Source organism: Phaenicophaeus curvirostris, chromosome 5, assembly GCF_032191515.1.
Source record: "Phaenicophaeus curvirostris isolate KB17595 chromosome 5, BPBGC_Pcur_1.0, whole genome shotgun sequence".
Taxonomy (NCBI): Eukaryota; Metazoa; Chordata; class Aves; order Cuculiformes; family Cuculidae; genus Phaenicophaeus; species Phaenicophaeus curvirostris.
In genome coordinates this window covers 602,821-616,076 of record NC_091396.1, presented here as the reverse complement: position 1 = coordinate 616,076, position 13,256 = coordinate 602,821, and the positions used below count along the sequence as shown (strand labels likewise).

At 54.4% G+C, this 13,256-nt stretch overlaps 1 protein-coding gene across 3 annotated transcripts in view; it reads left to right on the top strand.

The window, feature by feature from the left end:
- Window positions 1-1,589: 1,589 nt before the first annotated feature.
- CCDC9B (coiled-coil domain containing 9B) overlaps window positions 1,590-13,256 on the top strand; it is a 36,306-nt gene continuing 24,639 nt past the window's right edge. Inside the window, exons 1-5 of one of the 3 annotated variants that reach the window (XM_069857181.1) lie at window positions 1,590-1,801; window positions 6,688-6,801; window positions 7,601-7,705; window positions 8,431-8,493; window positions 8,878-9,039. In XM_069857181.1, coding sequence (XP_069713282.1) covers window positions 1,781-1,801; window positions 6,688-6,801; window positions 7,601-7,705; window positions 8,431-8,493; window positions 8,878-9,039 — 465 coding nt within the window. In that variant the 5' untranslated portion in view covers window positions 1,590-1,780. The remainder of the gene's footprint in view (window positions 1,802-6,687; window positions 6,802-7,600; window positions 7,706-8,430; window positions 8,494-8,877; window positions 9,040-13,256) is intronic. The other 2 variants (XM_069857182.1, XM_069857183.1) reach the window with 2 other exon arrangements.

Sequence of the window (13,256 nt, the reverse complement as noted above, 5' to 3'; positions counted from 1 at the left end):
ACAAAATATTTCCATGTGCTTCCACCTCCTGTTCACCTCCTGCCTGATCTCTGTTCCCTGGAGGCTGATGGCAAGGGCAGCCGCTCTGTGTTGAGGGAGGATGTTGGGCTGAGACAAGGGTTCAAGCGGGGCAACCTGAGACCTCAGCAATGAGCGCTGCCTGTTTCCTGAAAGCCCTGCTGGTTATGACTCTCCTGGGAGTCGTTTTGGCAAGATTCAGACTAGGACTTACAGGGGAGCCTTCTCTGGGTGCTTTCTGCTTCGCACGGTGCTGCAGGGAACGCCCACCCTGCAGCTTCTGCTCCCTCCCTGAAAGATAGGCAGGGAAACCATTCCCAGAGAATCACAGAATCATGGAATGGGTTGCAAGGGACCTCAAAGCCCATCCAGTCCCACCCCTGCAGGGACACCTCCCACTGGATCAGGGGCTCCAAGCCCCATCCAACCTGGCCTTGAACCCCTCCAGGGATGGGGCAGCCACCCCTGCTCTGGGCAGCCGGGGCCAGGGCCTCCCCACCCTCACAGCGAAGAATTTCCTCTTAATGTTGTCGCAGTCGGGGCAATCCACGACACATAGAAGTTGTGGGCCAAAAGACCACCTTTATTGATTTTACAAGACTTTTTATACCCCTTCCCGAGCTGCGCGTCCATGCACGATTGGTTTAGCTAAAACCCGACAGTTCATAATTGGATGACTCCTTCTCAGCTGCAACTTCATAATTGGGTGATTCCACCTGCAGCCTGGCAGCTTCCTAATCTTGTTTACTCAGCTCTTCTTGGCACCTTCCAGCTTCTCCAGGGATACACAGGCATCTATTCAAGGCCAATGCTTAAGTTCACACACTCTAACTCCTCAGACCAGACGAGGTTTCCCACATAATGTCTCATCTAAATCCTCCCCCTCCCAATTTAAAGCCATTCCACTCATCCTATCACTCCAGGCCCTTGTGAAAAGTGCCTCCCCAGCTTTCCTGGAGCCCCTTTCAGCCCTGGAAGCTGCTCTAAGGTCTCCCCGCAGCCTTCTCTTCTCCAGGCTGAACAACCCCAACTCTCTCAGCGTGTCCTCCTACAGGAGGTTCTCCAGCCCTTGGATCATCTCCGTGGCCTCCTCTGCACTTGCTCCAGCAGCCCCAGAGCGTTGTAATGTTGGGGATTCCAGAACTGGATGCGGGGCTCCAGGTGGGATCTCACAGAGTGGAGCAGAGGGGGACAATCCCCTTCCCAGCCCTGCTGGCCATTTTAACGGCAAGGAAGCTATTCCCAGAGAAAACCAAAATGAAACAGAAAAAGGCCAGTCTGGCACTTGTTTTCCCATGAAAGCTCGCACACAAACTCCTGTTCACAAGACATTCAGGATCACAGATATTTTCCTGGTCCCCCGCCAGGCGCGCGACTTGCCGCACATAACAAATAACACGACCCCGTCAATGGCCACAGAGTGAAGTCAAGCTGTTTGCCTGCCCCATTTTTCATTGCTCGCCCGGCTTTTCCCACTTTGAACGAGGGCTTGTGGCATCAGGAAGTTAAAAGGAGTCAGGAGGGGGCAAAAAAGGGGAGTGTTTCTTTTAAAAAGAGAGTGAGATTGGAGAGGAGGACACAGGCACTCAAAACCCTGTCTGTGCTCGGTGTATTAGGCAGCCAGTGCTCTTGGCTGGGAGCCCAGGCGAGGCTTTTGTAATCAAAACATGATCTTGTATGCTGTGCAACCAGTGCTGAGAAAGGCCGTCTGATGGCTCTCCTCTTTTAGCTCTGCTCTGGAATCCACCAGGCTTCGCCGCCGATGTCCACCATGCACCGAGCCGTGAGTGCTGCGTCTGCGGGGCCCGGGAGGGGCGCGGGCGGCGGGTCGCTCGCCCGAGACGGCCACCAAACGCCTTGCGCTCGCTTCCTTCAGGGTGGCCTTGCGGCGGTTGTCACTTGGTGTTGTTTTTCCTCTCTCCTGGCTGCCGGCAGGCACAGGCAGCAAACGAGCCGTGCTGCATCAGAGCAGGGCTCTGGGGTGGCTTTGGGGTGCCAGGGTCGCTCGCCGGGGCAGGTTGTGGTGCCCGACGCGGGACAACGTCCCTGCCGGCAGGGTGGGAGGCTGGGAAGGTAACGAGCAGAAAGCCAGGCGGTGCTGCACCGTGCTTATCCCGGAGAGGGTTCCGGCTGCAGCTGTCAAGCCGGAGAACGTTTCTTAAAAAGAGCAGATGCTTACGCAGACGAGTCTTAGCTGAGGGCCCCGCTCCTCTCACCGCTTCCCTCCACCCCCACTTCTGTCTTTCTTGCTTTTCCAACCCCGCTGCCTCCCAGGGCTCTCGCTGTAGAAGCAGGGAGCGTGGAAGTGTGCGGGAAAACACTGTCCGCAGAGGCAGCCCGGAGCGAGGCGTCCCTGCGGCCCCCGAGGAGCTGCGGCGAGCGCCTGTGCCACTTGGGAGAGGGGGTAGGACAGAGGGAGATGTTGTCATTTAATTGAAGCGCAAAGCCGCTGGCTTTCCATTTCTCCTTTTGTGGCATTTCTGTGTGTGACACAGAGAGGCCTCTGGTCCTGCGGCCTCGCCGCTCTGCCCTGCTATCTCGGAGGCACAGGGCTCGGCTGCTCTCTGATTCAAAGCCACCACACGTTTGCTCTGCCAAAGCCATTTATAACCCTCCCGTGGCTGTGACATGCAGGCGCCTTGGCTCGCTGGAGGAGCTTTTGCTCTGGGGAGGACGCGGTGGTGCCACTTGTCACCCTGAGCACCAGCTTCGGTGCGGGCTGGGGCGACAGATCCAGCAGCGGCGCAGAGGGCACATCCCCCCGCGATCCGCTGGCTCGGGATGCAGCTGACGAGCAAATGCTGACTTGGCTCAATGGACAATGCTTGAGCCCCTGCGGGTCGGCACGTGGGCTCCGAACGCCGCTCGGTGCTTCTGCAGCCGCGGGGCTGCTCGGTGGCCCCAGGGTGTGCGGGCAAGGGAGCCCCTCTCCCCCGCAGCTCCACAGCACTCACCGAAACAGATTGTGCAGAGAGAAATGCGTTAGTGGCTACATCAATAAAGGGGAGGAGAAGTGCTGAACAGCAGCAAAACTTCCCTTCCAGTGAGCTGTTTCCAGCTGGAAATGGGGAGACCCCCCTCCCGCCGGCACTGGCTGTGCTGCAGCGTAGGCAAAACGCTTTCTCGCGCGGACAGGGAGAGCGGCCTGGCAGGTCTTTTCCATCTTTCACCTTTGAAAAGAGAAGAGCACAAATATTAATACAATCTCTGCAGGAATGTTTAAATCCTTCCTGAGCCAGCAGCTCTGTCAGTCCTCCTTCAAAGGAATCTGAAGATGAAAGAGGTGTGTTGGAGGGCCATGCTCCGCTTTGATCCCACCCTCCCGCAGCCAACACCCCAGCGAACAGCCAACCTGCCAATTTAGAGCTCGTGGAATAGTTTCTGTTTGGGTAAACACGGGATTCAGCTTTAATCAGCCTTGCAAAATGGCCATGGAAACTCATCCGCCCCTGCAGGCACCGTACTCACCTGTTGTGTCCCCGGCAGATGGATGGCGATGGAAAAGCATGTTTTGTTTTCCCGCAGCCCCTAACAAAATCCCATTGTCCAGCAGGACTCTGTGTGGGGTGGTTTAAATGTCACCGTTGTTCCACCTGGACACAAAGGGGTGTCTGTGTCCCAGTAGAGCAGCCCCAGCAGACGGGGAGAGACGGGAGAGAGGATGCGCTTGTGCGTGGTCCGAGGTCTGCTTCAGCAAACCGGTTCTCCTGCCTTCCCCACTCTGTTTTCTGGAAAGCTGCCTGGCAGAGAAGGACCTGGGGATGCTGGGCAACAGTGGCTGAACGTGAGCCAGCAGTGGCCCAGGTGGCCAAGGAGGCCAGCAGCATCCTGGCTTGGATCAGCCATGGGGTGGCCAGCAGGAGCAGAGAAGGGATCGTCCCCCTGGACTTGGTGCTTCTGGTGCTGCATCTCGAATCCTGGGTTCAGTTCTGGGCCCCTCACTCCAAGAAGGACATTGAGGGGCTGGAGCGCATCCAGAGAAGGGAACAGAGCTGGGGAAGGGGCTGGAGAACAGAGTTATGAGAGGTGGCTGAGGGTCCTGGGGCTGTTTAGCCTGGAGAAGAGGAGGCTGAGGGGAGACCTCATTGCTCTCTGCAGCTCCTGGAAAGGAGGTTGTGGTGAGGTGGGTGCTGGGCTATTCTCCCAAGTGACAGGCAATAGGACAAGAGGGAATGGCCTCCAGTTGCACCAGGTCAGGTTCAGATTAGATATCAGGAAAAATTTCTTCACAGAAAGGGTTCTCAGGCCCTAGCAGAGGCTACCGAGGGCGGTGGTGGAGTCCCCATCCCTGGAGAGGTTTAAAAGCTGGGCAGACGAGGTGCTCAGGGATCTGGTTGAGTAGTGGACAGGGATGGTTGGACTGGTTGATCTTAAGGGCCTTTTCCAGCCAAATGATTCTATGATTCTATGATCCAGCACCCCTCCTCTGTGACAGTATCAGGTTTTCCACCTTCAGTCCCACTTCTCCCAAGAACCCAGGCAAACCTTTTCTCCCACCACAGTCTTGTCCTTTGCAGATCAGGCATCATTCTGTGTGTCCAGGGCTGAAATGCAGTCGGCTTTGGGTTTCCATTATGCAAAGCCCCCACGAGACAGACGTGGCATTGCAGGGATGTGTGGTGACTCAGCAGCTGGATCGCTTCCTTTGAAGGCCAGCGGATGATTTGCAGCCCTGGTTCCTGGAAGCCCATGGTGGTTTTGTATGAGCAGTGATGCCAACTCCTGCCTGAATTCCCACACGCTACCTAGAATCATTCCTGAAGGGCCAGCTGGTGGAACGTGCCCACGTTCCTACTTGGTTTCTGTCTCCTAGGTAGCCAGAAAGATGTTAGGGAGGTAATTCCTGCAGCTCATCTTCAATCCTGTACTTTGGGAAGGGTGTTTGGTTTAGTGTTTGATAGGAATGGTTGGAGTCTATGATCCGATGGGTCTTTTCCAACCTGGTGATTCTATGATTCTATAACATTCCCACCTTGGCAAACTGCTACCTGACACCAAAATCCAGGGTGGGATTCACAGAACCTTAATTCTGCCTCCTCGTCACACTGTAAACATATATCTCTGTGAGGCTGGAGCCCCTGGGTGGCACTGGTTAGTGTCCCAAACACAGCTGGGAACACGGGGCAGAGCCACAGGCTCTGGGCTGTAGCATCCATGGTTTTACTCTTTGCGTTCAAGCCCTGAGCTCTTTGCTGCATGTCTGCTCTGTTTGAGGAGGGCTGGGTTCTCCACCACCTCTCCATCCCTTCCTCTGGACCTTCACCGCTCCAATATTTCCTCTGGTGACCTAATTCGGACCAGGCAAAAGGCAACAGAGGTCTCGGGGAGAAACTCTCCCTTCCCAGAAGGGCTTTACAATCCCACAGGTTGACCCTGGGAAGCGTGGCTGCCTGGTTCATCACCGGCAGGGTGGCACCGAGGCTGTGACGGGCGTCACACACGGATCCTGTGTCCCCAGCTGCCCTGGTGGCTCCTGAGGGCTCTCCCACCTGCTCTGTCATGATTCATGGAGGAACGTCCCCTCCTGCCTGTCCCCAGGAGCTCTTCCCGGCTTTGGATCCCACAGACGCTGCAGCGGAGGATGCTTCTGGAGGCTTTGCCCTTGGCATGGGCACAGCCAGGAGCTGTCAGCCCCAAATAAGCAAGGGCAGCAGGAATACTCGCTCACAGGGATGAAATGGTGATTCATTCCTATGAAAATGAGGAAAATGCCAGTTGTCTGGAGGGTCTTGGTGATTTTAGGAGGAATTTGATAGGAAGTCAATGGAAACAGGCAAAACCCACACCTCGACCATGCATCATGAGGAAAAACACTTCACTCGAGGAATTTTAATCCAGTTTATTTGCTAATTAACCATCTACTCACAACCATTTCTGATTTTAAAAAGCAAAAATCCCAACCAAACGCATCCTTAGGTGGAAAACATCCCTGCTTCTCTCCCAGCACCACTCCCCCAGTTCCTGTGTTCTCCATCCCCTCAGCCCAGGACCCCCCATCCCTTCAGTGAGGGTAGGGCCAGGATCATCATGGAATGGGTTGGATTGGAAGGGACCTCACAGCCCGTCCAGTCCCACCCCTGCCGTGGGCAGGGACACCTCCCGCTGGATCCGTGCTGAAAGGGAAAGCACCAAATCGCTGTTTATAAATAAACCTGTGGTGCCTTGAAGGTCTCAGTGTCACCACCTTGCTCTCCGTTCAGACCCCAGGCAGAGTCTAAACCATCTGGATTCACTCCCTGCTGTGAGCTGATACTCATCAGCATTAATTTTCGTGAGACGCTGCTGTTCCTGGAATTTAAAAACCTGATTTGTTCTCCCCTGCGGTAACCGAGGAGCTCTCTGAACATAAATGGAGTGGAACTGGTGTGTCTGAGAGCACCGGAACCAGCAGCAGGGAGAGGTGTCGGCTACTGCGTGCAGTTAAGCAGTGTGTTAACTCTGGAGCCTACTGATGGCCACCAAAGGGGCCATCTAACTACCTCATTGCTAAAAAAAATGGTAAGAAAATGTCAATTCTGTCAGGAAAAAGTCAATTTACAAGATACGGTGTGGTTTTTAGTAGAGGAAAGGGGAGAAGTGGTGGGGGAAGCCTCTTCCGCTACACGAAGAGAAGGAGCAGGGCTTGTCCTGTTGGTAAGATGACTGAGAAGAGCTTTTTTCTGTTTCCAGGATGCCACTGTGGATGACGCAGTGTTAAGAAAGAAAGAGCAGAAAGATGTTGAACTCGACAAGAAAATCTTGGCGTTGCGCAAGAAGAATGAAGCGCTCATCCGCAGGTACCAGGTGAGGCTGCAGGCTCTCATCTTCCCCAGCTCTGATTTGGAGCCTCCAACTCTGCCTTCAGCCCTGGCTCCTGGCTTGCGTGAGAAAGCAGGGTAGCAGTTGCTCCTCTGCTGCTGCAGCATCTCCTCTCACCCTCACATCTTCCTCTGGCAGCACCTTTCTCACCCCTCCATCTCACATTCCTCTGACTTTTCACTGTCTGTCCTTCCCAGTGCTTCATGCTTATCCTCTTGGATGCAGCCTGAAGACATTTGATAGGTCTGTCTTCCCAGCCAGTGCAGTGGTGTGGGATGAAGCTCTTCCCTGGTGTTTGTGTGGAGCACAGAATTGTCCAAGGGAGGTTCCACAAACAAAAAGGAAGATGAGGCAAATCAAGGCTTTAGCACCCTGCTGGTCTCTGCAGCTGGAGAGGGGCTCTAGATCAGGGGGGGCAGGGAGAGGATGAGGGGGAATGTTTTGAAGCTGAAAAAAGGGAGATTGAGATGAGATCTTAGGAAGAAATTCTTCATGGTGAGGGTGGGGAGGCCCTGGCCCAGGTTGCCCAGAGCAGTGGTGGCTGCCCCATCCCTGGAGGGGTTCAAGGGCAGGTTGGATGGGGCTTGGAGCCCCTGATCCCGTGGGAGGTGCCACTGCCTGTGGAACTGGATGGGCTTTGAGGTCCCCTCCAGCCTAACCCATTCTGATTCTATGATTAGAGATGAAGTGGAGTCCACCTACAAGAAACCCTGTACAGGAAAGTGGACAACATCTGTAGGCATCCAGGTACTGGGTAATGATAAGGATAATATCTGTGTTTCAGGAAATAGAAGAGGACAAAAAGCGAGCTGAGCAGGAGGGAATGGCGGTCACCTCCCGGAGGCCCAAGCAGGACGGACTCACTATTACCATCACCAAAGCTCATAACGTAAGTGCTGCCTTTCCTTCACTCAGAGGGACATTCCTGAAAGACAGAGCCTCCACGGCAAAGCTTTCTCAGGTGTAGGATATCATAGCTGCTAAGCCCTCACAAAAGGATGTGAGAACTCTGCAGAGGTGTGTGCTTGGAGCGATTTTAACTGATCAGCGTGACTTCCCAGCCATGAGCAGGCACCGAGCAGGCAGAATTAACAGACAGATAAACAAATGTGTGAGCAGGCAACGTTTGGCCCTGGATTTGTCCCAGGTGTCAGCATTGCAGCAGATACGCAGGCAGAACCGATCCGGTGTACGTGTCGTTGGAGGTGTCGGGAATGCCCCTGCGGATGCCTGCAGGCTGGGCAAAGTCTCCTTGGGCTTTGTGAGTGAGCAAAGCCAGTGACCCTTGGTTGCTTTGGCGTTTCCCACAACTGGACAAAGGCTGCAGCCTCAGGCTTTCCTCTGAACTGGCCCAAAGCTGTGTCTGACAAGCCCTGTCCACCCCTCGTGGCAGCGCGGGGCTTGGTAAACCAGCCCCCCAGTCCTGCTTTAACCCCGGCTGGAGGCCTCTGCTGGCACGAGCACGGAGCTTGCCGAGCCAGCCACCCTCCTTCCACGCAGCCGGCGCTCCTGGGCTCTCAGGTCCAGGCTAGGGCATCACTTTCTTATAAGGCACGTCCCGGCCCGTGTGTTTCTCCGGAGGTGCATTGTTGCACACGTTTTTCTCTCGTACAGGACCTGAAAGATGCAATTACCCAGACTGAACACTATGGACAAGATAGCCCAGCCCTCTCGATGGTGAGCACCACCCTCCGGAGCCGTCCAAGGCTCCAAGGCCACGTCCAACAGGACTTAGGCTTTCCCGATCTCAGAGTGTTGCAGAAAGAGACGAGGGTGACATTTGTGTCCTATAGCTCTGGCATTTTAGTCTGAAATGTCAGACTTGTAAACGCAAAGGATTTTCCAGACCCGCTGTAATTGTGGGGTTTGCTGCTGAGCAGACAACGAGCCCCTTGTTCCCTAGGAATGTCACGGCACGGTGCCGGGCACAGAAAGCTTCCTCAGGGCGAGGCCTTTCTGCTCTCTGGCCTCCCTGCTCGCGTGCAGGTGTGTTTGGGGAAGGGAATCGCACTGGTGAGCCGAGAGGCCCGGATTTGCTAATGGAAGTGATTAATTTTCCAGGACAAAAGGGTGGTGAGTGAGAAATGGGTGAGTCCCGGTCCTACGAGCCCTGGGTTTGGCATTGGCAGCGAGGAAGAGGAGGAGGAGGAAGCAGATCATATGTTCACATTCAGGATGGGGAAGAGGATGCAGCTGGCTGTTACCATGGACAACAAAACCAAGGTGAGTAGGGAATTATAGAATCATAGAATGGTTTGGGCTGGAAAGGACCTCACAGCCCATCCAGTCCCACCCCTGCCCTGGGCAGGGACACCTCCCACTGGATCAGGGGCTCCAAGCCCCATCCAGCCTGGCCTTGAACCCCTCCAGGGATGGGGCAGCCACCCCTGCTCTGGGCAGCCTGGGCCAGGGCCTCCCCACCCTCACAGTGAAGAATTTCCTCTTAATGTCTCATCTAAATCTCCCCCTTCCAATTTAAAGCCATTTCCCTGGTCCTGTCAGTCCAGGCCCTTGTAAAAAGCCCCTCCCCAGCTTTCCTGGAGCCCCTTTCAGTCCTAGAAGCTGCTCTAAGGTCTCCCTGCAGCCTTCTCTTCTCCAGGCTGAACATCCCAACTCTCTCAGCCTGTGCTCATACAGGAGGTGCTGCAGCCCTCACGTCATCTCCGTGGCCTCCTCTCGTCCTATTCCAACAGCTCTATATCCTTCTTATGTTGGGCATTCCAGAACTATACACAGGACTCCGGGTGGGATCTCATGAGAGTGGAGTGGATGGGGAGAATCCCCACCTGGAGCCCTGCTGACCAGTGAAAGTTATTCTAGAAAGCCCTGAATGCAGAAGGAAAAACAAAGCGAGATGAGTATCTCTGGCAGCTGCCAATGTGCTGGGCAGAAAATGTGACCTAATATTTGCAAGCTTAATTAAAAATGGTGCAAAAAGGCAAAAGTAATTGAAAACACTGGTTCCATTTTCTAACTCCCAGAGCATCCCCCCGGGCACTGCCCTGTCCTTTGTGGAGTCGGTTCATCCAGATAGAGCGATTCTCGTGGCAGCTTTGACACATCGGGACATAATTGCCGGGAAGGGGCTGATAAAACCTTGGCAGCTGGTGCTGGCAGCGCGTCCCGGGAAGTGCGTATGAGCTCCCTGATTATTCTCTCCCCTTGGAGCACGGCTTGGGGCACGGATCTTGTTTTCCCTGGAACTCAGGAGTTGAACCACTGAGATAAGTGGGACCAGGGGCTGGAAGTGCCGCCTTCTCTGGGATAATGCCGCGCGTGGCTGTGCTGCGTGGGAACTCAGGGAGGCTCTGCGGTTAGTCCCTCTCTGGAGGCAGGTTGTTGCTGTGGGTGGAATTCCTTGCTGTTAATTACGTTCCAAAAGAACACCAGAGGCAATCTTATCTATTTACGGATTCAGAGTAACGAGCTGAGACGAGGGGAGACACGGTGCCCAGAGGAGTGCAGCCCCTCTGCGCTGACCACGCCGATGGGACGGGGACAGAGCATCCTGCCTTTTGCTGAGGCATCAGGGTGACGAGGTCAGCCCCGTCTGTCCCAGGAGCACTGGGGAAAGGGAGCAGCGGCAGCGAAAAGTGCTTCCATGAGTCCCCTTTTAGGCGCAGCCATGTGCTTTGCCCACAAATCAGAGGAGCTTTCTTGAAGAGAGGGCCAAGCCAAAGACATTCCCCAGGATAATGAAGAGAAACCCCACCCTTCCTGCTATCTCGGTTACTCTGGAGCAGGAGCCTTGGTAACCTGGGCTGCAAACAAAAGGCAGAGCCTTTTCTCCCTCTGAAGCGGCTCAAAAATAGTCTGTGATTTTGTGCCTTGAATGCCTTTTCATCTCTGTTTCTTTGTGACCCACTTACCTCTTCTTTCCATGAAGAACCAGGCCACAATCACTGCGCCTTTATAAAGTCGCTGCTACCTTGAAGGAACTGAATGGATAAGGAAACAATGCACCTTTCAGAACGATTGTTCAGGAGAAGAGGACTAAGGCCTCCGATTCCCTTTGTTCCAGACAGATTGCCAGTGCTGCAAGAATCTCATCCCAGCACAACCAAACCCCCTCTTGATGTAAAGGGGAAAATCTGTTTTTAATGAGAACAGGTGGATGAGGTGCTAAGGGATATGGTTTAGTGTTTGATAGGAACGGTTGGACTCGATGATCCGGTGGGTCTCTTCCAACCTGGTGATTCTGTGATTCTGAGAGGGTGCCAGCAATCAAACCACCCTCATCCCTGACTCTGCTTCACCAAGGAGGTGTCTGAGAGTCTCCTCAAGGTTTCTCATGGCCACGGAGCTCTGCATAGGGGGCTCATATTTGAAGCAACTGAACACTTGCTGAACGGCTCTTGCAGACAGGCAGCGTCTCCTGGGGCTGTTTGATAGAATCATAGAATCATGGAATGGGATGGATTGGAAGGGATCTCAAAGCCCATCCAGTTCCACCCCCTGTGACCGGCAAGGACACCTCCCACTGGATCAGGGGCTCCAAGCCCCATCCAGCCTGGCCTTGAACCCCTCCAGGGATGGGGCAGCCACCCCTGCTCTGGGCAAGCTGGGCCAGGGCCTCCCCACCCTCTCAGTGAAGAATTTCTTCCTAAGATCTTGTTTAAATCTCCCTCCTTCCAATTTAAAGCCATTCCCCCTCATCCTATCACTCCAGGCCCTTGTAAGAAGTCCCTCCCCAGCTTTTCTGCAGCCCCTTTCAGTACGGGAAGGCCACTTCCATCATGTGTAGCTCCAGATTCAGGTCCTAGATGGGGGTTTGTATTAGCACAAAGCACCGGCAGCTCAGTCACGTTGCCGCCTCAAGCTCTGTGCCAGGGTTTTTCAGTGTGGCTGATTAATAGACCTTTCGGATTTCTCTGCTGGAAACACAAACCCATGTGGAAGCTTCCCATAGGTTCCCTGTTGTGGAGCCTGTATGGATTTGCTTGCATTAAGCGCCTTTCACAGGCCTCAGCAGCCCACGGCGCGCGGGTGTGAAACACAACCCAGCAGCCCAGCTTGATAATAGAGGAGAGCGGATTATGGGTGAAAGTTCCAGCAGCATCAGTGCAGAACCTGCCTTTGGGGACTTCAAATGCAGTTCTCAAAATGAGTGAATATGAGACGTTAATCAAGCAGAGGGAAAAATTATTAGGATTTTGGACAAAATTGTGTTCGATATCACATGAAGTGCGAGCTTATTTGCGGCTGCTGCTCTGTCAAAGCCTCCTCTGGGCTGCTGAGGGTGAAAAGAGGGTGGATAAGGCCTCAGCTTCCCAGTGAGCGAGGCTTCTCCGAGTGACCCTGGAGCCGCTCATCCCAGGGATACTGGGATGAGTAACTGGACTGTCACCATCCTCCCTAGGACCATCACAGGGTTCAAGCAGCAGAGCTGCCCGACTACCAGAAAACCATTTCCTAAATATCATAAATCACTGGAAAGCAAGCAGCCCCAAAGGAAAGGCAGCTGGAAAATGGCATAAACTGGACAGAAGTGCAAGGTTTTCCTTTGCTCGCCATGTTCTTTTTGCTGATGGGTATTATTGATGCTACCTTTGCAATCTGGGGCGTTCCTCAGCCCCAAAGTGGGCACTTCTCCCTTGTCCATGAGCTGCTACAAGGGAAGCAAAGCTGTTCTGTCCATCCACAGCTAAGCAGCGGTGAGTGCTGGAGTCCGCAGTCTCCTGCAGGCAGTGAGTGAGCTGGTACAGGCCCTGGGGAGGGGAAGAGGTGACTCTGCCAGGCACTGCCAGCTCTTTGGACCTGGCTCTCTGTTCCCGTTGGCTCTGCACGGACGCTCTCCTCATCTGACATCCCTCATTTTGGGACCCAGCCTACTGAGGAGCAGGATTTCACAATGTGGGACAAGCGATCTAGGAAATCACTCTTAAAATAACAGGCAAAGGAAGCCACGTGTTGGCACATGAAGCAGAACGTGCCCTCAAGCGATGCGTCATAGCCAGAAGCGATCTGGGGAGCCAGGGAGGGAGAGAGAGGGGGTATTCCACAGAAAAGCTGGTGCTCACCCAGCTCATGCACGTCTCGCTATCACAGCTCTGCTAACCAGCTATTTCTGTATCAGCCTCTCGGTCTTCCTTGCCATCTGCTCCCTAAACTGCAGGGTTTAACAGCTTTGCGAACGCGACAGCCTTCCCGCTGTGGCTTTTGACACCCGCTGGCGCAAGGAAGGAGCCACCTCCCTGTAAAGCCAGGGGTGCACTCTGAGGCTTCTGTCCTGCTCATGGTACTCGGGCACAAGGTCCTCTGCAAGGGTTTTCAGATTTTCAGGGAGCAGCTTTGCTGTCGCTTGCTCCCAGGGCCCGTGTTGCCCCTCAGGAAGGACTCTCGGGTATTAAGCGACAAAGCCGTCTTCCAACCATTCCCACCCAGCACGGGGCCTCCCGGACAGGAGTGATTTGTGACAACATTATTTGTCCAGGGGACAG